The following is a 27,528-nucleotide window of genomic DNA, read 5'->3' as shown; positions in this document are numbered from 1 at the left end:
TGGAGGGGTGTGGTCGGAGCATGGGTGGCAGGATTGTCATGAGACACATGAGTGTCAGTTTGCGAAACAGGTGAGAGACACATTGAGATGAACACACGTGATGGTGGCGGGGGAGGTGGGGGTAACACTGTGTGGTTGAGACTGGAGTCATATGAGATAGGTGTGGTGTTACTAACCTGTGTGCTGTTGTCGACAGAGCTGTCGGGTGCGGCGGATGAAGGCTCGAATGTCGGCGATGCCGAGAGGTGTAAATTGATGTTGGCAGAGATTGCGGCAAGCTTGTCCTTGGCACGTGCAATGCGATATTTCAAAACAGCGTTCTCACAGTGTAGGGCACATTTCTTGGCACTTCCCACCAGGACGCAGTTCACGGTTGCACAAGTCCTGCTCACAAGAGCTGAGCACTGTTGCGCTGAACAGTTAATGGCATATACAGTCGGAGCAGGTGGCAGAGCATGGTCACATGGTATGTGAGAGTTAGATGTGTGAAGAAACAGAGAACCTCGAATAATGATGCCCGCCACGTGGAAGATCCAGGTGAGGGAGAGGCGATTAGAGAGGCAGATTTGAAGCTCAACGAAGCCACAGGTCTGGAGTGTAGATGAGTTCACAGCTCTCAGGAGAGAGCTTGTGCATGTGAGGGGGCGTGTGACCATTGATTTAGGTACGTCTGAGACATGTGCTCCAGTGTCCACGAGGAAGTAGCGACTCGAAGAATAGCCTTTGACGTAAAGGCGGCTGTTTGACGGGATGGAGGTGCGGATGGAATGTAACATGGGTTGGCACTTATTGTTCGATTGGGTTTTCGGATGCTTGCCCAGGGGCCGGCCCTTTTTTGCATCGTCGCTGAATACAATGTGGTAACAGCAGTAAGGGTACATTGGGAGAGGAGGCAGCCGATTATCCACTATGTGTTCAGGTTTGTTCACTGGAGTGTTTGGTGCAGGTGCGATATGCAGTGGCTCGGGGGTGGGGGGGTGGGACAGAGAGTGTGCGTGCTGGGTGCCATGGGTACCAGGTGGCAGAGCAGTCGGGGAGGGGGAGGGGGGTGGGTGGAGCGCATCCTGCCCCTGCCTGCGACTGGGTGAGCTTCCGTTTCAGGAGTGCCAACCGGTTGCGTGAGCTCCTGCTGGTGGCACTGGTGTGTGTGAGCGAATAGACCTGGTCAGCCATCTGCAGACGCAAATTGATGGTTTCCAAGGTGTGAGGGGGGAGATGAACTTGGAGATCTGTAGGCAGTTTAGCTAACAACACCGACCATAGGGTTTCGTCTGGCATCTGCTGCTCACTGACCAGTAGGTATAGCCGGCACCAAAGCTGAGATGAGATGTTCCTCGTACAGCATTCACAGAATAACCTCTTGTGGGGAGTGCGAGAGGCGCTCGATGATAGTCTGTTTTGCGAAATCGTACTTCAAAGTTAGCGGTGGCATCAGAAGTAGGTCGCAGATCAGGTTTGGGTGCCCGTGCAGTTGAGTCATGAGGCACAGGAATTTTGAATTGTCCTCAGTGACGCGGTATGGTTCGAACAAGTTCTCCACCAGTACAAACCACGTTGCTGGGTTGTCCTCGGATAGCAGGGGCAGGGTCGGGAAGCGGCTTGGTGGTGGCGACGAAGGCCCAGCTAGTTCTATATCCTGAGTCCCTCGTATCACTCGTATGACGTGGATGCTGGGCCAGCGTGGTCGATGCAGACGGCACTGTGTAGGGTGCGATTGAGCAGTCTGTTGTAGCAGATGAGAATGGCACCAAAGCAATAGGAAATGATGCTGCTGTAAAACTCCAATGCAACATTCGTGGCATGAAAGTCTTATGCGGAAGGCCTGGTTGGCGCCATGTGAAAAGCGAGTGAGTGAACGGCTGCAGCCGAAACCTCCTGCAAGTTTACTTGATGTGGTGAGGGTAGGTGAAAGAGCAGGTGTACGTGGAGCAGTACAGTGTAATGTTGCCACAGGGCTGTTGAGATGACGAGCAGGGGCGTGTTCAGAGGGGGGGAAAACACAGTTAGTGTCACTACGCGGCACGTTATTCACATCATGTGGGGGCCCATAAAGTGCACTGAGTGGCCGAACGGTCACAGGGGGGGGGGGGGGGGGGGTAAACTTGCCTGGAAAAGAAATGTTTGTGATATACACTGTGCATTGTCCATGTTGTAAACCAATGAAGTGGTGAACCATTCAGTCATGATCGGTACATGTGCTAGTCGCTAGCGTTGCTACCTCTGGATCACAGGGTCCCAGGATTTTCTTTGCCTGGGTACAGGGTGTTTGTGTTGTCCTCACCATTTCGTCATCATCATCATTTGTGACATTGGAGTGTGAAAAAATTGGACTGTGAAAAAATTGGGACTTTGTGCAAGCACTGATGACCGTGCAGTTGAGCGCCCCACAAACCAAACATCATCGTCATCATCATCAGGTTCACGTGGTCTGTACTAACAAAGGCGAGGTTGCGCCCGGCACTGTTGTAATGGTTGCCTGATACATAGTTTGTGCACGAAATGCAGAATCCACATCAGCTTGATGAAATGTAGGAAATTTTCTCTCCCCATCATCATTTTTGAAATGCACATGTCGATGCACACTCACTGGAGAGGCAAAGCCTGAGAGTGCAGTGACATGCCCTGTCAAGTGGCGAAAGTGTTGAGTGACGAAACTGCAGGAAATGTGTTGTAGAATCCAGGTGGTGGTGAAGCAGCGAAATGTCCTGTTGTAGGTGCAGGAGCTTCGATATCCACCTGCTGCACAGCAGACGGAGAAAATACTTGCACTACCAGGAAATGGCATGCGAATTCTTGCTCGGGATGACCACTGTGGGATTTTGATTGGGTTGTAGCCCAAGGAAACACACACATGGGAAAGTCCTACAGCCAACCCAGCAAGCAAGATGGCGTGGGCCGTTAGGTTAACAGAGTTGAAGAACTTGCGTTGGTGGAGATATGTCGTTCGTGCTTGTCAATGCCACATATTTATTATGCGATCTGAGGCTTTCCCAGAGTCTTTGATGCTTCAAAGGTTTTTGGGTGTCCTGCCAGAGGCAGTCATTGAAGATACACAATATTTCGGTGAATAATAGTTCCGCCATCATCAGGTGGTACTGATGGGATGAGGGGTCTACGGTATGCTCCTGGTATATTTCCCTGTGGGTTCAGAGCTCTGGCCTCGTAGGCTCCACATCGTGCTTGGTGGTGGTGGGGGTGTGCGGTGGTGGTGGTGGTGGGTGCCCGTGTCTTGCATCTGAATGTTATGATTTTCTTTGATTGAGCTGAGTACTGGCTCCCATACCTTATTTATTTGGAAACCCAAGTCCCTGTCACGAGAATTTCAATAGCTTCTTTAAAAATGGAGTCCCAAAATTTGTTCATGTTGGCCAAATTTTTCATTTACTTATAATTCATTGAATATCCATTCTCAATGATGCAGTGTCTGTTATTGCTGACTTGCTAGGCTGCAGTAAGCTGGTGTGGCACTCTCATTGTTTGCAGCGATCTCCAGTGGTGCCGATTTTTTGACCAACATAGGTTTTCCTGCATTTGCAAAGGGCTTGGTTGACTCCGGATTTTTTTAGATGCAGGTCATTTTTGATCTCCCCTAATAGGACTCATATATTGGCTGGAGGGTGGAACACTGGTGTTGATGATACATTGACAGCAAGCAGTATGAAAGGGTCTTCTTCTTTTCTTCTTATTGTGAGTTTTCGTCTCTCTTTGGATTCTTGGGGTTCTTGCATTTAGGACCGTCCAAATCTGTCGACTGGTGTATCCATTTTTGCAGAAGACAGACTCTAGATGTTGCAGCTCTGCCTTCAGACTTTGTTCGTCTGAAATGGTGTATGCCCTGTGTATGAGGGTGTTCAGCACATTATTCTTTTGCAAGGGATGGTGGCAGCGGTAGGCATGTTGATATAAATCTGTGTGAGTTGGCTTGCAGTAAACACTGTGGGTAAGCGAGCCGTCAGGTCTACAATGACCTAGAACATCGAGGAATGGAACTTTCCCCTTTTTTCTCTTTTCGGCTTAATTTCAGATGTTCTAAGAACTCCTGTAATTTTTTGGGTCCATTTGGCCAAGTGACAAGCATATTGTTGATGTAACGGAAGAAATAGATGGTTTCTTTTCCTGCAGTTTCCGGTGCTCTCTCTTCGAAATGCTCGATAAACATATTTGCTACAACCGGCAAGATAGGGCTGTCCATTGCTACGCCATCAGCGTGTTAGGACATGTGTGAAAAGCTGGGTCAGCTTTGGGCTGAACATCTCGCTGATTAATTTTATGGAGTCTTCTAAAGGAACCCGGGTGAAAAGTGAGAGGACATCAAAGTACACCATGATGTCAGACTTCTGCAGCCTCAGGTCCTTCAGCTGACTGATGAAGTCTCCCGTATATGGCATGTACACTTTACGACATAAGGCCAGAACTCTGCACAGGTATGTATACTGGAAGCACACTGCAGACTTCTCATTCCATTAGTACCACCTGATGATGGCAGAACGGTTGTTGCTCATCAAAATATCGTGGACCTTCGACGATTGCATCAGGCGGTACACCTGATAACCTAGGAAGCAAATCATTTATTGTTGTAATGTCAGTTTCCAAGCAAAATATCTATGATAGGCATTGAACCCTTTGTGATAACAGTACCAGTGTGGCAGTTGGTCACATAGAATTCAATAAGTGTATGTGTCAGTTGTCCATTGTTTTTTATTTGAAGCAATAGCATTGTTCTTGAAATTACATATTGAGTTTCTGTAACTATTAGTATGTTCTGATGTTGGCATCTACTTGGGGTTCATTTGAAGTTTTATTTTTTATTATTATTTGCATTAGTTTCACCAATTAATGCAAAAATATAGTGAAATCGTTGCAACTCTGATAGGCACTGCCCGAAGCAAGTAGTTCATCATGCAGTCCTTTAATCTGTTTCCATACACATAGTATTCTCTCTCTATCTTTTTAGTGATGCATCAGTTATAAAATTGTTGTTACTTTTAATTGCTTAATTTCAGTTACACCAAAATGTAACTAAATTAATTTCTATTAAATATATTCACAGCTTCAGAGGCTTTGCGGTCGTCGAGCCAAGAGACAAGGGCAGGCAATGGAGCTGATTGATGTGAGTGGAGATGCTATCATGCCAGATCCAAAAGAGTGGCTAACAAAACAGCTAACACAAGAGCAACAAACAAAGGTTCATGGTCATAGTCATCGGAGAAATGATGGTCCAACAACACAGCAGAGACGGAAACATCAAATAACTTACCTAGCATTCCAGGTAAGTATAATGAGTGCAAAAAGAATAACTTTAATAAAAATAAGTTTTAAAAAGTTTACTATCAGTATATTGTGCCACCATAAATAAATGTTTGTGTGTGTGTGTGTGTGTGTGTGTGTGTGTGTGTGTATGTGTGTAAGAAAATAACAGGGCACCTTTAGTATACAATGTTTACAGTAATATTGAAAATACACCGACTATATACTGCTGTAATAAAACACAGTAACCATTCTGCAAACATATTTTTTAAATTATCTATTGAAAAAGTTTATTACAATTTAGAATAAAGCATTCTATTGCTTAATGTTAATTCAGATTGACTCTAAGTAATATTAGACACAATTTAAATCCTAATAACAATATCTTGTTTCTGAAACTTTATCGTATCTAGTTTTCAATACATTTTACCTCCCTCTTCTTTTAGAGATTTCTGAAAACAAATGATAATGTAACTCGCAAGATATTTTACAAAATATATATATAAAAAGAGTTCCTCTTTCAGATGTGCCAATGTGCTTTTATTTCTCATCACAGTCATAATTTATGCACTTCAGCAAGCCGAGGATGAATCTGTGTGTATCTCCTACAAAGCTATTAATGTATTTGGTGCCAAGTGGCACCCATAGTTTTAAGGTCCTTGAAAATTAGCTTGTCTCAGACATCATATGAACTTTCTCTTTGTGTATTATGAGGAATATTTTGATGAAAGTATACTTCAAGAATCTTGAACATAGCTAATCTCTTTATATGCCCACTTCATCATAATGATGTCCAGTCCTACCAGTTGCTAACAATGTAGGAAAAGACAGATTGCTACTTACCATAAAGAAGACACGCTAAGTTGCTGATAGGCACAATTAAAAGACAATTACATAAAGCTATCAGCCACAGCCTTCATCAGTAATAGAGACACACACACCATTCATACACACAGGCAAGCACACCTCAAGCACGCACAACTGCCAACTCCAGCGATCCATAAATTAGTATAAATGCCTGTGTCATATACAGGCTTGTGGAAATATTTCATTCTGAAGTACCTCACGTATTGAAGAATAGAATTTGGAAGTTTTTTGTTTAGTGATGTTTATCATTTAATGCACAGTGTTGTTTGAAGGGACAACAGTACCCATGTACTAGAAGTTGTCAACAATCTCTCTACCTACATCTCCCATTTTTAGACACACTAATGGAGTAGTAGTAATGGCAGCAGTACAATTATTCATCTGTGGATCACTGATATGAGGATAATGAACGTGCCATAGTATTATAGGTTAAGAATACACAGTTAATATGTGCTGCCATCTACATATTAACAGGTCTAGTTTGACAAGAATAGTACAATTAGTCGGGCGTGGCCTAGTATTGGGAACCACTTCAGCATTTACGTGAAGTAATTTAGGGAAACATGGAACATCTAAATCAGGATAGCCGAGTAATGATCAGAGCTTCCATCCCCCCAAATACCAGACCAGTCTATTGAAAACATTGCTGCTCCCTCGTTTGGTCGATCCTGCGTGCAATACTGTTTTGTTTATACATTCCTGTTGAGAAATTATTTCATAAATTAAAAAGCTAATACCACACTGTTCGTCCATCAGTCACACTTTTAGATGACATTAGAAACATAACAATGGTTTTATTATTAATTATATGTGCTGCATCTTTCCATTTGTTTGGCTAAAAAACTGTGTCAGCATCCCTTTGTAACAAGCAAAATCTTGGGCTCACAAAGAGAGTGAGATGTTAGTATTATCCTTTGAGAATGTTGGATGTTCTTGGGGATGGGGAAAACTCAGAATACAGAAATATTTATAAAATGATAAATGCTTTTTATTATCATGAAGTCACGTTATATCTTTGTACCAAACCCCTCATCACATTATCTAAGGACACCTTCACCATCTAGAATGTATTGTTTAACAAGTACTTTTTAAAAAGGTTTGTATCTGTAGGGTTAGCATTCATAACTTTCCCGTCACACTGACTTGCGTTTTTGTGGCCACCACCTTACTATGTGACAATGGTGGACCCCATTTGCTTCTGGCTCTCATGAATCCAGATCAGTCATCTGAGTTTAAACTTAATATCTCGTGATTCGTATCACGATGCTGTTTGTAACACAATTATTCTAGCAAAATTCTCTATATGCGTATGTTTGCTTAGCTATTTATTTCATTATTGATGAGGAATATGATGGGTATGCACACTGGACAAACATTTCGTGCCACATCTGGAATTGTTTGGTGTTTCTTGCTCCATAAACTTTGCGATATCAGTGACGTATTTGATTAACCACAGGATACTTGATTAACCACTGGTACTATACCAGCTTTGACCTGTGCTACCTTATCTCAATTCCTGTGTCACGACTTGCTACAGGGACTTTTTCAGCTCCAACCTTTGCTACCTTATCTCAACTCTTATGAATCAACTAACATTTTCTCCCCATCTCATTTTTCCGTGGACACTTGCTAAGTTTCCTCACAATAACACTCTCTGATCTCTTGCTTGTAATCCCCTACTTTGGTCCCGACCATCATCTCTGGTAGGTGCTGGCTGTACTTCAAGGGACCAGGAGCAATATAGCAATGAATCGTGGCCAGTGACCCATCTCACATCCGTGCAATATCCCTGCACCATTTTGTATTGTTTTGGGTAGACGTTGTGTGACGAAAACACAAATAATCTTACCATAAGACATTGTTGCAACTGTGAATTATCTGTTGCACCACTGGTCTATGCTGTATCACAGCTTTCACTTATCAAACTAGAGAAAAGAATTACAGATATAAGCAAAATAGAAAGGAAGAGAAGTAGTTCTGAATGTGACTTGGGCACACTGTGGACACCATTCCACATATCCATTAGCTTCATAACTTACATGTGTGCTGTTTACATTTATCTAAATTTATCAGGAACCAAGGTTTGTCACATCTTAGCCAAGTACTTTACCAACATTGCCTGGCATAATACCCTCCTTATCAGCATGCCCACCATACTACATCATGTGACTTGATTTGTAGACCCACATGTTACACTGAGAGCATATAGCTGGTCTTGTAGGTTCGCACATTGGACCCTTTCCTGGTACCAGAGCCACATCGTATGATATGCTAGTAGCAAAGAGTATAGAGGTGGACACACAGCCAGGAGTCCACAAGTGATTATATCACACATGTGCTGCTACTTACTCATTATGGTGCTGCTGGGGTTCTGCTTCCAGCTTCTCCTGCACCATCCGCTTCGGACACCACTGAAGTGGTCCCTTTGTTCTGTAACAGCTATAATGAAATGGGGAGCAATTCTTCCAGTTGTCAGGATGGCAGTCTGCTTTTCAACCTGGGCATTGTGGGTTGGATGGCATGCCAGGGTCCAGAGGAGTCTGTTGGAGGTGAAGGTGCAGCAAGACAGACAGAGTGCAGGAAAACACTTTATTATTCATCAAGCTATATCAGATACAAGTGCATGCAATTGTCTGTTGAGCACAGCCCGGTGTTGGCCCACAGTGTCCTCATATCAGTGTAGAGGTGGCAGATGTGCTTGGAGGCAGCACAGTTCCTTGGCGACACTGACACCAGGAGCTGAGATGGCAGTTGCTGATTGAAGTCCCTGTGGTTTGGCTGGTGATGGCCGGCACAGTCTACATAGCTGGGCAGCAGTGTGGAAGCAGGGTGCTATTGGGCACTGAACCCTGAACCTCGGCATACGAGTTGTGGTCTGGTGGTGATGAAATCTATCCAGTGGGTACTGGGGGTCCGACAGCATTGTAGTCATCAGGTTAAGGCCACCAGTTCAAACCTGCCCAGTGGTTCGATTGACACGTATAATAATGCTGTGGTCGACAGACAAAATAACTGTTGTAACACTAACATTGAATATGTTTGTCTCCTTGTCACTAGGAGCAGGAATCCAAGTAAAGCTGTGAGCAGTGAGGTAAACAGTATGGCATATGGAAGTTTAGGTCGATCCTGGAATCTTGCTCGGATAGCCAAAATAGTTAAGATTGCTGCTTGTGACAAGCAAGATATCCAGGTTTCTGGTCTGGCACAAATTTGTGTGTCACCAATAGGTAACATCTTCATACCTAAAGCCATTCTTCTTAGAACAAATCTGTAATTGCAAATAAATTTCATAAAATTTGTCATGACAGAGATCTTGGTTAACTTGTACTTAATTGTTTCTCACCCTTTACCATCCATCACCTCATTGACAAAGATTAAGGCATCAGGTTTTGAATCCTTTCTTTACATTGTTGTGGGAGCGTCATCTATTATGATTATGATGAGTAGCAGTAGTCACACAGAACTTCCTTGTTTTATCCCACTATTCATATTGAACAGATGTGATCCTCAGTTCTGGACTACAAATACAGGCAGTTTTTCATGCACAAACATTATTATATATGGCTGAATATATCAGAGACATAGCAGATCCTCAGACTGGAGGAGGATAGGGAAGGAAACTGGCCATGGCTGTTTCAAACGAATGATCCTAGCATTTGCCTTAAGCAGTTTGGAGAACCACAGAAAATCTAAATCTGATGGATAGCTTGATGGCGATTTATATCACCATCTTCCTGATTGCAAGTCCAGGATCTTACTATTCCACTGTACCAAAATAAAATGTATTTACAATAAAGGGCATACATATGTAGTACTACACAATACTATATTAAAACAGAGTTGTGGCTGCACAACCTTGTACACATGATGTAACTGGCCGAGCATCAAATATATGAAACTTCTTTTACAGACTGTAAACACTTCTTTCTTGCACAAGCATTAAAATCTGCAAAAAATTACCCATGTGAATACAATTATTATACTTTCAATTAAAGTAATTTTCTGACTGCTACATTGACCAACCTACCATGTATGCCATATAACTTACACATCTGAAAACAACTGATAAAGTCTTTATTATTCTTCATGTAGTCATGAAAGAAACAATATGTTTGACCTGCATGCTAAAGCTGGTCAAAGATAATCTGTCACATATTACAGATACTGGCAAAGGTCCCGAGTTCAAGTCTTGATGTGCCACACAGTTTTAATCGCCAGGAAGTTTCATATCAGTGCACACTCCGCTGCAGACTGAAAATCTCATTCTGGAAACATCCCCAAGGCTGTGGCTAAGCCATGCCTCCGCAGTATCCTTTCTTTCAGGAGTGCTAGTTCTGCAAGGTTCGCAGGAGAGCTTCTGTAAAGTTTGGAAGTTAGGAGACGAGGTACGGGCAGAATTAAGGCTGTGAGAACGGTGCGCCTTGGTCCGGCACAGAGTTTTAATCTGCCAGGAAGTTTCACTGGAAACATCTTATAGGACGGTACATCACACAAACTTTTATCCTAAATAATAAAGGAGTAAAGGAGACTACTCACCAAATACCAGAAGCACTGAGTTGCTGACAGGCACACACCAAAGAGAATGAAAACTTTTCTAGCTTTTGGAAGAAAGCCTTTGACGAGCTAGAGGACACACACACACACACACACACACACACACTCAGAGAGAGAGAGAGAGAGAGAGAGAGAGAGAGAGAGAGAGAGAGGGGGGGGGGGGGCTGCAGTTTGGCAGGTGGACTTCAAGTGAGGGTCTCAGGTGGTATGGGTAGATAGAATGAGGCAGGAACGGGGGTGTTTGGGGGCAGATATGTAGTGGCTCAGAGGGATAAAGCAGGTACGCAGACTAGAAATGTGGGAGGGAGGAGTGGCAAGTGTACGTGCTGGGCATGCGAGACACAGGTACCAGAGCTAGTGAGGTATGATGCTTGATGTGAATGACATGGGGGTGGGAGGGTTTAACAGGACAGGGGAAGGGGAAACTTTTGGGTAGAATGTGTGGGGACAGTGGGTTAGTGCAGATTGGAGCAAGCAGGAGCAAAAGTTTTATTGTAAGAATAACTCCCATCTGTGTAGTTAAGAAAAGCTGGTGCTGGAGGAAAGGGTCCAGATGGTACATGCATGCTCTAGCTCATCAAAGGATTTGTTCTGAAAGCTGACAAGATTTTTACTCCCTTTTGTGAGTGCCTGTCGATGACTCAACATTTCTGGTGTTCAGTTAGTGGTCTCCTTTACTCTTTTTTTTGTTTATATTTTGTCGGAACAGTTTTAAACTTTTACTCTATGATGACATGCACATATGTACCATTAAATGTTTCTGAGAGTTAGAAGGCGATTAAAAATTATTCTATAATTTCATTAGGCAGTTGATGATTTTGTCATTTAGTTATATTTCGTAGTATGAAGGTAACAATAAGTAGCACTTAATATATAGCACACTCTGAATTGACATGCAGGTGTTGAACAGAAGTATGGAAACACCAAAGACACAACACATTAACATGCCTAATACAGCGCAGAAAAACTGTTGGCATTCAAAACAGCTGCCAGTCATCCCAGAATGGATAAATACACATCTTGAATCATTTTACAGGGAATCTTATACCATTATTCTTGCAAAATAGTGGCAAGTTCAGGTAACGATGATGGAGGTGGATAACAATTGTGCACCCTTCTCTCCAAAGTAGACCACAAAGGCTCATTAATACTGAGATCTGGTAACTGTGGTGGCCAGGGGAGATGCCACAATTCATCCTTTTGCCCATTAAACCAGTACTAGATGATGCAAGCTTCATAAACAGGAGCACTGTCATTGTGGAACACAACATCGACAGTGGGGAACAATTATTGTACCGTGGGATACACCTGATAAGTCAATTCGTCACATAATCCTTGGCAGTAATACAGCCTTGCAGAATAACCATGGGGCTCCTGGAATACCACGATACGACTGCCCATGTCATCACCAAACCCCTGTCTTGTTTCACTCTTGGCAGCAAGCATTCTGCGTCACAGGCCTGCGACAGTGTATGCCAGTCATAAACTTGGCCAGTACTTGGAAAATATTGTGAATTAAGACTTTTCTGACCAAATGACTTTCTTGCAGGCTCCATGGTCCAGGTTTTATGGCTTCGGCATCTCGTTTTCATGTTACAAGCATTTGCATCACTGATGTATGGTTTTGGAATTCCAGCTCATGCTGCAATTCGCAACTTATGGACTCCCTTCATGGTGCTTTGGTTCTGACAGGATTCACGAGTGCAACATTCAGTTCTGCAATGACTTTTGCTGCTGCTGCTGTCCTCTGACTTTGTGTCAACATCCTCATCAATAACCGCCTGTCACGATCACTCGACATCCATTTCCATCTGTGTTGTGACTAAGCGGGTGATCTTTTTCTGCTTTCCTCATATGCAGTATAAATCTTTGATAAGGTGCCTCTTGAAACACCAAACACTTAGGCTATCTCTGTTACAGAAGCACCCCTCACAAGAACACCAACAAGTTACACACATTCGTATTCACTTAGCTCCAACATAAATCACTCACAATATTGTGAGATGGAAAGTTGCCACTCACCATATAGTGCAGATGTGGAGTCTCAAATAGGCACAACAAAAAGACTGTCACAAATAAAGCTCTCAGCCAATACAGCCGTCGTCAAAAATAGATCTCACACACACACACACACACACACACACACACACACACACACACACACACAGACTGCAGTCTCAGGCAACTGAGGCCACCCTGCAAGAAACAACACCAATGCATGATGATGGAAGTGGTGACTGGGTGAGAGTAAGGAGGAGGCTGGGGTGGGGAGGGGGAGAGATAGTAGGGTAGGGGTGGCGTGCAGTGAAGTGCTGCCCTCCTAGATGGAGGGTACTTCACTGCCTGCCATCCTTACCCTACTATTCCTCCCCCTCCACGCCTCTCCTCACCATTAGACTGTGACGAGACTGGTATCATTGTCAGAAACAATTGTTTGTGTCAAGCCTTCGAGAGAACATGCAGAAGCGAACACCTCGATAGTGCTGGCGGCGTGGGAATAAGAAAGGGTATTTGCTGTAGGCAACAGTGATAATCAACCAACACAATTGGCAAAAGATGCCAGCAAAGTCTATATGGAGGTGTTGCCATGGAGTATCAGAATGTGGCCAGGTGAAAAATTTTTGATGTGGAGCAGACTGATCATCCACACATTATCCACACATCTAAACCAAGCCACATACAATGTTACATGCCAACTGCTTAGTGTGAACTGCTCCCCAATTATTTTTATGTGGAAGAATTAATACTTGATGTTGCAATGAGGCGGGGATAAGCACTCTTGTCTGTTTGTAGGGTCTGTGAAGCAGATTCACATCATTCAGAAGTGATAAACTATTGCCTTGCACGAAATATCTTTGCACTAAGGAATCAGGAATATGTTTCCAAGAGGACAGCCAACCTTTGCGAATGTAACTTTTTAGCAGTCTTAGTGATTGGTCATGCTCTGTGACTTGTGGGATCCACTGTGAATCAATAGGAAAAGAATCCAGTGCTTGCAAATCAGAAGACTCAATATGTAAACAAGAAACTTCCAATGCATCAAATGCTGCATCTGTGCCAACATGTTAATGAAACAATGTGTCGACATTGGCATGTTGTACCTTCAGGCGATACAGAATTTCATACTGGTAATTTGACAATAATAGCAACCAAAGTTGGAGCATTTGCGCAGTGCGGTTGGGAACTTGCTTCTACAGATGAAACAGTACAAACAGTGGCTTATTGTACATGACCAGGAAAAATTTTCTGCCATACAGGTAATTTCGAAATTTTGTGATACCATATACCATAGCCAGGGCTACCTTCTCGAGCACTGTTCAAAGTTGTGGAAGCAAATGTGATGGGGCATTATGTGTCATCAGTTTTATGTGATAAAAGCACCCTGATGCCATGAGACAAGGCATCTGTAGCAAGTGCAAGTGATTTGAACAGATCATAGTGCATAAGGGAAGGTGAAAAAGCAATGCAGTTTTCACTCTTTGAAAAGCTTTGTCGCAGTCTTTTGTCCGATGGAACAGAAAATATTTACGTCTGAGGCAATTCAGAGGTGTGGCAATTTGTGCTGCATTAAGAATGAACTTTATGTAATAAGTTGACTTTCCAACAACAGCTTGTGGTTCACATAAATTCTTAGGAGATGAGAATTTCTGAATTGCTTTCAAATGTTTTGTCAAAGGATGAGCGTTATTGGTGTCGATGATATGTTTAAATATTTAGTTGTGTCGAAAAAAGAACATTTCTGCACCATTATATTTGAGGCCTGCATCAGTGAGAACTTGAAAAAGACAGCAAAATTTTTCAATGTGCTTACAGGTGTTTGTCCGGAGACAATTACGTTGTCAAGATAATTAAAACAAGCAGGTACTTTAAATGTTACTTGTTGGAAATTTTTTTGAAATAATGCAGGTGCGGAAGTGCTTCTGAAAGGTAGGCATTGATATTCAAAAAAAGCCGACATGAGAAGTCACAACAAAAATTTTCTTTGTCTTGTCAGCCAACGGTAAGGTAACTGAAGATCGGCATCTGTAAGATCAATTTTAGAGGGAAGAACTGTCCTCCCTCCAGATGATCAAAAATGTCCTCAGTATGTGGGAGCAGGTAGGAATCAATGGCTGTATGTGAATTTACCTTGCGTTTGAAATCTGCCAAAGATGAATCTTCCAATTTGGTTTATGAAGGATGACTAAGGATGATGCCCACTGACTTGCTGAAATAGGTTTTAAGATGTCAATGAATTCTAGTCTCTGAACTTCTGTAGAGACATCGTCGTATAATCCATGTGACAATGGGCATGTGCAGCAAAATTTGGGATGCGCATTAGCTTTCAGAGTAATGTTGAGTGTGAAAATCTTTTGCACATCCTAGAGTACCTTTGAACAAATGTTGTTACTTGTCACAGAGTTAGTTGTTAGGTGTGGGAAACTTTTGTGTCAATGGCATGCACATTATCCTGTATGTCTAATTCAAAGGAATCAAACTCATCCAAGCTGAAAATATCTGGGCTCATATGTGAGCGGACTATAGTGAAAGATACTCCTTTAATCATGTTTTTGTATTGTGCAGTTAAGTGACACTTTCCAAGCATTGAAATGCTTGAGGCGATGAGGTGCAGACTTGATGTTTGCAAAGGTGGTTGGCCAATTTTTTCCATATGTATCTAGGTTAAGCAATGTGACAGAAGCTCTGATATCTAGTTGAAAAGGCACTTGGTAGCTACAAATTTGCAGTGCAATCCACTGTTTGAAGTGTGTTCTCTGAATAGAGTTGTGCATTATTTGTTTTGAAAAACTGCTCCCTGTTTCTGCATGCACACTAGAGTTTTTTCCTGAAGTTCGAGATTGGAAGAGCCTGTTTGAAATGTATGGTTCACTTGTCTGAGCAGGAGGCAGTACAGAATCTGAATATGAAATGACATTTATTTCCATCTGTTGCTGTTTTGCATTATTCCTGCTTGAAACAGAGGTCATCTTCCTAGTCTTTTGCTGGAAGACCTGTTTGAAATGTCCTGTGCAGTGACAAAAATTGCTTTCAACGTGTCTGAAGAAGCAACTCTTCTGATCATGGGTGACAGAGCATTTTACACATGACTTCACTTGGTGTGGAGCTGAAGCAGTAGAATTAGCATTGTGCCAGTGCGGCAAACGTTGTATGTAGTTGCGTGCCTAACCTTGTTTACACAGTGCTGATTTGCAAGTGCTAGGGCCGTGGCTGTGGCTGGGGCACGTTGTTTGTCTCAAGTGAAGTGATAACTGGTAGACAGAAATCTTGCTTGCTAAATCTTGAACTTCATGTGCATCTATAACGTTAAGCACTTCACTGCAGCTAGGGTTGCGATGCTTTAGAATTTTGGCCCTCAGTCTCTGAGCTAAAGATTCTGAATAGCATCACTAAGCATTTCAACCTTATGAGCTGCGCCACAGACACAATTGAATTTACAGTCTCAAGTCATGCCCTGCAATTCCGCAATTCATTCTTTATAGAATTAATCACTACAGTGTTGCGTATGAAAAAATTTATACCATGCAACAGCAACATGTATTTGACTCTCAAAAAATTCATCTAATCTGTCAATTATGACCTCTTGGGGCTGTGTTTGAGGCTCACTGAGGGGAAATAATTTCGCTAATAGCCGGTTTGTGTGTACTCCTACACATAAAAAGAAAAATGCTTGTGATTCACCAATTATTTTGTAAGCATCAAAGTGTTGATGCAGCTGTGTTATGTACTCTTGCCATGTTTTCTTCTCATCAAACTGTCAGAAGGACGGAGGGGGCAGTTTAACTCTGTCTTTAGCCTTTGATGCATTTTGCTGCTAGGCTGCTCACACTTGTATGAGGCATTTATTTATTTCGTGTCTAGTTCCATATGACCAAATTGAGGAGCAAATCTCCATGGTCATGGAACATTTCAGTACATGAAATTACAACAGAAAAGTAATAATAGAAAAAATAAAATGTTTATGAATGCCAAAAAGATGACAAGCTGTAAGTTTATATAAATGCAGTTAACAATGTGTCACAGGAATTAGCTTAATTTTTCAAGAAACTTCTTATGCATCATAAGGTAATGAAAATAAGCAAAGTAGACTACTTTTCATGCTGAACTATCACTTACTTCGGATTCTGTTATAGTAGTAAAAATGGCAGCATTAAATCTTTGAACAAAGTCCTGAACATAGGCTTTCCACAACAGTTTACTATTTATCTGAACACCTAGAAATTTGAAATATTCAGTCTCACTAATCATATGCCCATTCTGTGTAACTAGAAAGTCAGGATTTGTTGAATTTTGTGTTAGAAACTATAAAAATTGAGTTGTACTGTGATTTAGCATTATTTTATTTTCTACAAGCTATGAACTTATGTCTTCAACTGCACTATTCGAACAGTGCCAATGTTGTGCACAACACCCTTTACTACCAAGCTAGTGTCATCAGCAAACAAATGTATTAGAATCACCTATAGTACTAGAAGACATATCATTTATATAAATAAGGAACATGAGTGGCCCCGGAACTGATCCCCGGTGACATCCGCCATTTAACTGTGACTCACTCAGATTCCACATCATAACCATCCTCAGTACTGTGGAGCATGACCTTTTACTGTCTGTTCTTGAAGTAAGAAGTGAACAAATTGTAAGCTACTCCTCGTATTCCATAATGGTCCAACTTCTGGAGCAATATTTTGTGATCAAAACAATGAAAAGCCTTAGTTAAATAGACACCTATTGTTTAAACCTTTTATTAATCCATCCAGTACCACACAGAGCAAAGAGAATATAGCATTTTCAGTTGTTAAACCAGCTCTAAAACCAAGCTGTACATTTGACAGCAAATTACATGAAATGAAATGATCCATTATCCTTACATACATAGACTTTTCAATAACTTTAACAAACACTGATCCCATAGAAATAGGTGTAAAACTGTGTATATCATCCATTTCTCCATTTTTATAAAGTTGTTTTATTACTGAGTACTTAAGTCATTCAGGAAACGGACCATTCCTAAAGGAAAAATTACAAATATGGCTAAATATAGGACTAACATGTGCAACACAGTATTTTAGTGTTTTGGTAGATACTCTGTAATATCCATGAGAGTCCTTGGTCTTCAGTAATTTAATTATTGACTCAGTTTCCCACTAGTCAGTATCACAGAAGAGTATTTCTGACATCAATCTTGGAAGGCCATTTCCCAGGAGAGTTGTATGAATCCATGTAGAAATAAAGTTTTTATTTAATTCACCAACTATGTTCAGAAAATGATTTTCAAATACTGTACTTATATCTGACTTATCAGTAACAGAAACATTTTTACTATATACTGACTTTATATCCTCGACCTTGTGCTGCTGACCAGATACTTCCTTCACATCTTACCATACGGTTTCAGTTTTATGCTGTGATTTAGCTAATGTGTTTGCATACCAAATACTCTTTGCCTTCCTAATATCATTTTAAGCACTTTACATTACTGTTTGTAATGTGATACTGTAACTCAGTTGTGATTACTTCTAACATTTTGATATAATTCCCAGTTTGGTCTTTGTGATATTCTTATCCCACTAGTAAGCCACCCAGGCAGCCTTTAACCCTCCCGTTACCAAGCTTTTTCACACCTCTATTTTACCAAGCGGGGTATTTGGACTACCCCAAAAGAGTTTTGTGTTTTATTGTAATATTTGTTCTCATATTTTGTTATTTCCATTGAATGGGTTTATTTAGTATTGAAAAACAGCTTTTCATGTTATTAGAAGTATTTAATCAGATCGCAGATACAAAGTACAAAAAATTTTTATATCTTTCACTAAATTCAGTACTCAACAAACAGAAAATTAATAATCTATGTACCTCAACAGTTACTGCAGTAAAGTAACACAAGACTTTTTTCAACTTTTCAGTCAAATACATTTTTGCACTGCATGCGCTTCACAGTAACAGTTTCTTCTCTGTGTATATCACAAACAGGTTTCTTGCACGTTACACAACAGAATCTTGTTTTTCCGATCTTCATTTCTCTTGCAATCTTGACATCGTTGTGGCGTTGGTAAATTGGAACACTGGGTCTGGATCACTGCTGTAGGAATTGCAATACCACAAGCTTTCAGTGCTTCTTGTACATCTTTATGAAGACCGTTGACATTTTTGGCTCTTTCTTCCATGTTGCCTTTGCTGAGTCCAAATGCCAGTTCAGTCATTAAGAGTTTACGTCGGCTTCGGTTATTCTTCTGCCATTCAGGAAATCTTTGAGTGTACAGAATATATGCATTCAGTGCTGCAATATCTATCATTTCCATGCAGATTCTTAGTGGCCACCGCCTCGTTCCTCTAACACAACTGTATTCTCTTGTCATTTTGTCCCCATTATCTACAGCACCTTTGGTTTTGTTGTAGTACAGTATGATTTCGGGTTTGTATTCACTTTCTTCACCACTCACTTGTCTCTCATTATGCTGAGTAGAGAGTAGTATTACTGCCTTTACATTCTTTGGAACATAGGAAACTAGGGTCAAGTCGTTTGTGAAACCAAACATTGAAGAGTGAACTTCTCTCTTTCTGAAACTTAATGGCAGATTAAAACTGTGTGCCCGACCGAGACTCGATCTCGGGACCTTTGCTTTTCACGGGCAAGTGCTCTACCATCTGAGCTACCGAAGCACGACTCACACCCGGTACTCACAGCTTTACTTCTGCCAGTATCTCGTCTCCTACCTTTCTGTTTGGCAAGAATTCCTTTGGACTCTCTTTCTTATTGGAACGCAAGGTACCAACCAATGTCGTGTTTCGTTTTAGTAGTTCAGCAGCCAATGGAAAACTGGTGAAAAAATTATCAGTTGTTACACCATGACCGTTATTCAGAAATGGTTCCATCAGATCCAAAACAAATCTCTGTCCTTGATTCACTTCCCGAGTATTGTCCACCATTCCTGTGTAAATTTGGATCCGTAATAAGTAAGACGTCTTCACATCAGTACAAACCCAAATTTTAATGCCATAATTGCCAGGCTTGCTCTTCATATAAACCCTAAAAGGGCAGTTTCCTCGGTACGTTGCTAATCATTCATCAGTAGTCATGTATTCATAAGGATAAAGTTATATCTAAAAACAAAGATGATGTGACTTACCAAACGAAAGTGCTGGCAGGTCGATAGACACACAAACAATCACAAACATACACACAAAATTCAAGCTTTTGCAACCAACGGTTGCTTCGTCAGGAAAGAGGGAAGGAGAGGGAAAGACGAAAGGATGTGGCTTTTAAGGGAGAGGGTAAGGAGTCATTCCAATCCCAGGAGCGGAAAGACTTACCTTAGGGGGAAAAAAGGACAGGTATACATTCGCACGCACACACACATCCATCCGCACATACACAGACACAAGCAGACATTTGTAGAGGCAAAGAGTTTGGGCAGAGATGTCCATCAAGGCGGAAGTACAGAGGCAAAGATGTTGTTGAAAGACAGGTGAGGTATGAGCGGCGGCAAATTGAAATTAGAAATTAGCGGAGATTGAGGCGTGGCAGATAACGAGGAGAGAGGATATACTGAAGGGCAAGTTCTCATCTCCGGAGTTCTGACAGGTTGGTGTTAGTGGGAAGTATCCAGATAACCCGGACAGTGTAACACTGTGCCAAGATGTGCTGGCAGTGCACGAAGGCATGTTTAGCCACAGGGTGATCCTCATTACCAACAAACACTGTCTGCCTGTGTCCATTCATGTGCATGGACAGTTTGTTGCTGGTCATTCCCACATAGAAAGCTTCACAGTGTAGGCAGGTCAGTTGGTAAATCACGTGGGTGCTTTCACACGTGGCTCTGCCTTTGATCGTGTACACCTTCCGGGTTACAGGACTGGAGTAGGTGGTGGTGGGAGGGTGCATGGGACAGGTTTTACACCGGGCGCGGTTACAAGGGTAGGAGCCAGAGGGTAGGGAAGGTGGTTTGGGGATTTCATAGGGATGAACTAAGAGGTTACGAAGGTTAGGTGGACGACGGAAAGACACTCTTGGTGGCGTGGGGAGGATTTCATGAAGGATGGATCTCATTTCAGGGCAGGATTTGAGGAAGTCGTATCCCTACTGGAGAGCCACATTCAGAGTCTGATCCAGTCCCGGAAAGTATCCTGTCACAAGTGGGGCACTTTTGGGGTTCTTCTGTGGGAGGTTCTGGGTTTGAGGAGATGAGGAAGTGCTCTGGTTATTTGCTTCTGTACCAGGTCGGGAGGGTAGTTACGGGATGCGAAAGCTGTTTTCAGGTTGTTGGTGTAATGGTTCAGGGATTCCGGACTGGAGCAGATTCGTTTGCCACGAAGACCTAGGCTGTAGGGACTGGATCAGACTCTGAATGTGGCTCTCCAGCAGGGACACGACTTCCTCAAATCCTGCCCTGAAATGAGATCCATCCTTCATGAAATCCTCCCACTCCACCAAGAGTGTCTTTCCGCCGTCCACCTAACCTTCGTAACCTCTTAGTTCATCCCTATGAAATCCCCAAACCACCTTCCCTACCCTCTGGCTCCTACCCTTGTAACCGCCCCCGGTGTAAAACCTGTCCCATGCACCCTCCCACCACCACCTACTCCTGTCCTGTAACCCGGAAGGTGTACATGATCAAAGGCAGAGCCACGTGTGAAAGCACCCACGTGATTTACCAACTGACCTGCCTACAATGTGAAGCTTTCTATGTGGGAATGACCAACAAACTGTCCATTCGCATGAATGGACACAGGCAGACAGTGTTTGTTGGTAATGAGGATCACCCTGTGGCTAAACATGCCTTTGTGCACTGCCAGCACATCTTGGCACAGTGTTACATCGTCCGGGTTATCTGGATACTTCCCACTAACACCAACCTGTCAGAACTCCGGAGATGGGAACTTGCCCTCCAGTATATCCTCTCTTCTCGTTATCTGCCAGGCCTCAATCTCTGCTAATTTCTAATTTCAATTTGCCGCCGTTCATACCTCACCTGTCTTTCAACAACATCTTTGCCTCTGTACTTCCGCCTTGATGGACATCTCTGCCCAAACTCTTTGCCTCTACAAATGTCTGCTTGTGTCTGTGTATGTGCGGATGGATATGTGTGTGTGTTTGTGTGTGCGAATGTATACCTGTCCTTTTTTCCCCCTAAGGTAAGTCTTTCCCGCTCCTGGGATTGGAATGACTCCTTACCCTCTCCCTTAAAAGCCACATCCTTTCATCTTTCCCTCTCCTTCCCTCTTTCCTGACGAAGCAACCGTTGGTTGCGAAAGCTTGAATTTTGTGTGTATGTTTGTGTGTCTATCGACCTGCCAGCACTTTCGTTTGGTAAGTCACATCATCTTTGTTTTTAGATGTTTTTAGCTATATTTTTCCCACGTGGAATGTTTCCCTCTATTATATTCATAAGGATAAAGTTAGATTGAAATTTGTCGAACACTACCCTGATGGCTTGTAGCGTGTCCTTGGTTTCTTCAATTATCTGTGCTCTTGTGTCTCTGTTGTCAAATCATAAGAATTTCAGTATAGACAAAAATCAGTTTCTTGACATGGCAGCAGAAAAGAATGGTTGCCAAAAGGCAACATTACCTCCCCACAGATCAGAAGCACTTGTGCAATGTCCATGAGTTCGACCAGCTCCTATTAGGTCGTTTTGTTTGAAGAATGAGCTGCATTCCACAAAGAAATTACTTGCTTGGCTTCCCTGTTCATTTCTTCTACAATGATGCTCACGATTTCCGGTGAGATAAGAAATAAATAATAAAAATGACTCTGTTATTGTTTTGATTGTTTTTCCATCATTCACTGGGCCAGGTGCTACGTTCAAAATGTTGCGACGTCGATTCCACCTACCTTTTGGTGGTTCACTAGAAAATTGTAGTCCACTTCTAGAAACAAACAAATCTCCAGTGTCTTCGTCTTCTTCTTCTTCTTCTTCTTCTTCGTCTTCTCCTTCTTTTTCTTCTACTTGTTCACGTGAATGTGTAGTGTCTTCTGATATTTCATCATCAGTTTCATCTGATGCTACGATATGATCTTTGTCAAGAAGTTCCATATATTCATTCAGTTCATTATAAATGTCCCATTCATTTTCATCGTCACTGACATCAGAATTGTATAGAATTTCCGTGATTTCTTTGCTAGAAAATCCTTTGCACATCCTTACTTCCAGATGCAATACTGACTCATGTAATGTCAGCTCAACAGTGAACGCCAAATTCAGCTCAACAGTAGTAACCAGCAACAATAACAAACATTGGATCTATGGCAAAACTCAACAAAGAAGTTGAATGACAGATATATTTCCCAAAATCTTCTTTTTCTACAAATTAGAAAAATAAGACGTTTCATACCAAGCGGGGTAGTCTCACAACCCCGCCAATAAATGACTTGAATAACAATGATAAAGCCAAAAAAGTTAGACAGTCGTGAGTGTGAATTCAACATCAATCATTTTAGTACAAAGTCATGAAACCACAGGCATGTGGCCCTTCAGATTACATTATTATAGGGAAAAAATCGACCTGGGGTAATCAGAATACCCTGCATGGTAATGCGAGGGTTAACTGCTGTTGCGAACATTCTAAAAGGAAAACAGCTTTCAAAGAGCTATTATTTGTTGACTTGAAAACTGAACAAGAGATGTTAGGCACTGCTCAGCACTTAGCTGTTACTCTCCCTGGTTGCCATGATTTCTTAAATATCCAGACCTAAATATTTCAATTCAATAATGTAAACACACACACACACACACACACACACTAGAAAGAAAAAAATGTGACCTGCTCTGGTGTCCAAAGCTCCTTGTTCCACTAATCCCATCTTCGTCACCAATATGTTTTAACTTCCTTTGTATGCTTTGTGGTTCCTCAGTGGATACAGAAGAGAGGAACAGATGCGGTTTGTGGACAGAGAATTCAGATATTAACTTGGTATAATATTAAATACTGAGTAATATGTAACTTTGTTTGCTGTAGTTGCAGTATCAGTTGCTAACTGTAGATTTGAACGTTGAAATATGTATTATACAAAGGTTTTCAGTTCAGTCAGTGTTCAGTACAATGACTATTCCATAGATAACAAGCTCTGACTGCTATGAAAGTCTGTAAATAATATGAAATGGCAAACATATGAAATGGGGCTCTGTGCACCGATGTGTGAACTTAAGTAGATCCATACTGGAGCTCCAGAGTAGGGATGCTTGCATATCATTGGCAGCGACATAAGCATTTGTGGCAGTGCCCTCATGCTGTGGTGGTGGCTGTAGGAAAAGTGGCGGAGTGACTGGCAGCGTGTGTGTTTTAAAATACGGCCAACCTTATGGCAGCCAATACTGCATAAGCAACTGCCATTTGCGACTTTAGTGGTGTCAAGTGAGAGCTCATTGGAGGGGAGGGTGGAGGTCTGTTGTGTTTTCTGATGAAAGCTGCTTCTGCCTCGGTGCCAATGCTGCCTGCGTGTTGGTTAAGAGGAGACCAGTCAAATGCCTGCAACTGACCTCTCTGCATGTTAGACATGCTGGACTTACACCTGCAGTTATGGTCTGAGTGTGATTTCTTATGGCAGCAGGAGCACTCTTGTGATTACCCCATGCAACGTGACTGCAAATTTATATATTGTTCTGGTGATTTGACCTGTTTTGCTACCATTCATAAACAGCATTCCAGGGGGTGATGTTCAACAGGATAACACTCATCCACATACCACTGTTGGAACCCAATACGGCGTGTTGATATGGTTTGTTTGCTCGCTGGATCCGTCTCCATTTGAGCTTATATGGGATATCATTGTATGACAACTCCAGTGTCATCCACAAACAGCACTAACTGTCCCTTCCCTGTATTTGAGTGACCAAGTGCAACAGGCATGGAACTCCATCTCACAAACAGACATCTGGTATCTGTACAACACAATGCCTGTGTGTTTGCATTCAGCATTCTGGCAGTTACACTGGTTATTAATGTACAGTCCCAAAATTTCATTACTGTACATTTGAAAATCGAGGATGGAATGTAACAAGATTATAAAAAAGTGTGTGTGTGTGTGTGTGTGTGTGTGTGTGTTTACTGATGAAGACTGTGTCCGAAAGCTTTATCTGAGTGTCCTTTAATCATGTCTGTCTGTAACTTGACAGGTCTTCTTTATGGTAAGTAGCAATCTATCTTTTCCTACTTGTGTATATACGTTGTTATGTAACTACCTGTCATACAGTACTACTCATAATTATCAGGAGAGGTGAGGGTGTAGGATATGCCCTTCGCTGTGATCTCAGGGAAATTGTATGAACTTCCTTAAATGACACTGGTTCCCAGGAAATGATTATGTAACTGAATCTTTCTTTTGATTGGAATGCCATACTCTTAACACCATTACTAATGAGGAAGTGTATTAATAAATTTATGAGACAGAATTTCTGACCAGTGTTTACCTTCAGGAGGTGAAGTATGATTACTCCCAACAGGCACATGCAAAAATACATGGATTCAGAGCTAACAGTTCCTTCTCAGGTGAGGAAGAAGGGGTTGGTTGAGGAAGGCTAAAAAGGAAGGGCAGAACATTTAGGCCACAGAACTGTAACTACATTGTCAACAGTATTATAAAATCCGCCGGTCAACTATCATATATGCAAAAAAAAAAAAACTATTTACTATGCTCAGGAAGCTCAAAAAATAAGGTGAAAATTATGTGAAAAATATTTAGAAAGACCGAGGGAAATAAAATTCAGTTCCCAGACAGGCTATCAGATAGACAACAGAATGAGAGCATTGATCAAAACTTTCAATTAACTGTTCTTAATAATGGAATAAAGCAAGGCACCAAACCAGATGAATCCATATACAGTAGATGTTATCAACAAAAAAGCTATTTTAAGTTGACTGTTGTCGTGTGGAATTGTGTTGTGGGATTAGCAACAAACTCATAAAAAATTTAGGTGTATGATGTTCATAATATTATGTAAAGGAATAACCAAGCTTCTTGTAAAGGCCTGTTCTCTTTCACATATACTTTAACTTGTTTTTCATGCTGGAACATTTTTGTATGTGATGGAATCTACATAACAGTTTGTGTGTGGATAGAGGCACAAATGTTATTCTGATCAAAAGATCATGTAAATGTCATAAAATGTCATTTTCCCACTCAAACTAAAATTTCTTTGTGACCTCCCGAGAAAATAAAACTACATACACCACCAGTCATATCTTTCATACCTTTGTTTCTCCCCATTGTGTTTCATCAGAAGGATCATAATCATGTATTGATATCTCATTCATATTGTGAAGCACATTTAGTAATTTCCATATTAATAGATTAGTGAACAGGTGACAATTTCATTGGATTCAAATCATCTTTGTGAGAGTGATGATGGTACATGTATTTCATAAAGATATAGAAAGTGTGTTTTTGTCACTGGGAATTATTTGTCTTTCTTTTTGTTCTCTAGGCTAAAGAAAATGAATTGGAATTAAAAAATCAGTGGTCTCAGAATAGAATGTCAAGGAAGCAGACACAGTCCAAGTATGGTTTTTAGAGCTGATGTACCTGTTGTCTGGCAGCAGGTGATTCTGAGTCCAGGCTACCAGTATGTGATGGCTGTGGGATGTACACAAATCTTCATAGAAAACTTTCGTTTCTAAAAAATAGAAGTGTGTCTGAACATATTGTATGATTTTAAAATGCTGGTTGGTTGTTTTTTTTTTAATTTTATGTAAAATTTGTATAAATTTTGTAATTGAGGTTGAAGTACAAACAATTTAAGTAAAATGACATTTTGTGTACACTAATTAAATAAGTGTATTCAGTGGCATCATTATGTGCAGCGTCACTTGAAATTTACATGATTTTTTTTATATATATTTAAGCAGTAAGTAACATTAAAATCCTTGATTCTCTTATAACACTAAATAATTCAAATGTTTCTCTGAGCAGTCTTTAATGAGTGTGTAACAATGTATCTACATCTTAACACACATATTAGAATTGTTACTGTTCATTCCCTATATTAAGAGAAAATGTAGTTGATAATTAGTTGTAAGAAAGAGGGATACCTATTCTAAATTCATAAGCCCACACAAAGTAATGGAACAGAACACGAGTTGACATATTTTCAAAGAAGTTGCAGGACCTTATGGTGAGAATTAGACTATGTCAGAGACAGAATGTGTAATGAGTCAAATACAAAGAGCTCCTTCGGCCAAAGTCATGTATGGTCATTTCCATTTTAGGTTTAAGCCAGGATCTTGTTTCCCAGAAATGGCACTAGCAGATGGGAAAAGGATTGTAAATCCTAGATCTAGAGAAATCTTCTGTAGGAGTGAGGATAAAAAGACAAAACAGAGGAGTTGTTGAAAGTCTGAAGTAATGTTTGTACCATGTACCAATCATCCATACAAAATTACAACATTCTTCTCACACAAATTAACGTGCCTTATTATCCTTTCTTCCAACTAATTCCCACCTGTGTTATTGTCACCACTTCTAAACCTGTTACATGCATCCTTTTACCATTACTGCTGTAAGGCAGTTAATTTAAGAGACATTACTTGTGAAAATCCCATGTATTTTGCCAGCTCTCAAGCAAACTGTACACAGATTTTGCCATTTGTTGGTACTTGGGGCATGAATAGAGGTCTCAGTGACCTGGATACATAAGTAATGTCACAGTGGCTCCTTAAGCTGGGCGTATACAAGGCTGCAGGCATACAACTGACAGCTCGGTCAGGCGCAGCAGTGCAGATACTGGAACACAAACACTTTTTTGTGTCTGGAAAGTTTCTTTTAAAACTTTTCAACCCCAGTATCAGCCCACATCCAGTGCTTCTCTTTTCCCAAGCCATGGGTTGTTAAGGATACAATCATCAGGCAGTTGAGATGTTGTAGAT

General features: G+C 41.4%; 1 protein-coding gene across 2 annotated transcripts in view; it reads left to right on the top strand.

The window, feature by feature from the left end:
- Window positions 1-26,430, top strand: part of LOC124798074 (proline-rich protein PRCC) — an 85,681-nt gene extending 59,251 nt beyond the window's left edge. The window contains exons 5-6 of one of the 2 annotated variants that reach the window (XM_047261314.1): window positions 5,051-5,269; window positions 26,091-26,430. In XM_047261314.1, coding sequence (XP_047117270.1) covers window positions 5,051-5,269; window positions 26,091-26,177 — 306 coding nt within the window. In that variant the 3' untranslated portion in view covers window positions 26,178-26,430. The remainder of the gene's footprint in view (window positions 1-5,050; window positions 5,270-26,090) is intronic. The other variant, XM_047261313.1, reaches the window with a different exon arrangement.
- The last annotated feature ends 1,098 nt before the right edge of the window (window positions 26,431-27,528 follow it).

Source organism: Schistocerca piceifrons, chromosome 5, assembly GCF_021461385.2.
Source record: "Schistocerca piceifrons isolate TAMUIC-IGC-003096 chromosome 5, iqSchPice1.1, whole genome shotgun sequence".
Classification (NCBI taxonomy): domain Eukaryota; kingdom Metazoa; phylum Arthropoda; class Insecta; order Orthoptera; family Acrididae; genus Schistocerca; species Schistocerca piceifrons.
This window is presented reverse-complemented; position numbering and strand designations above follow the sequence as displayed.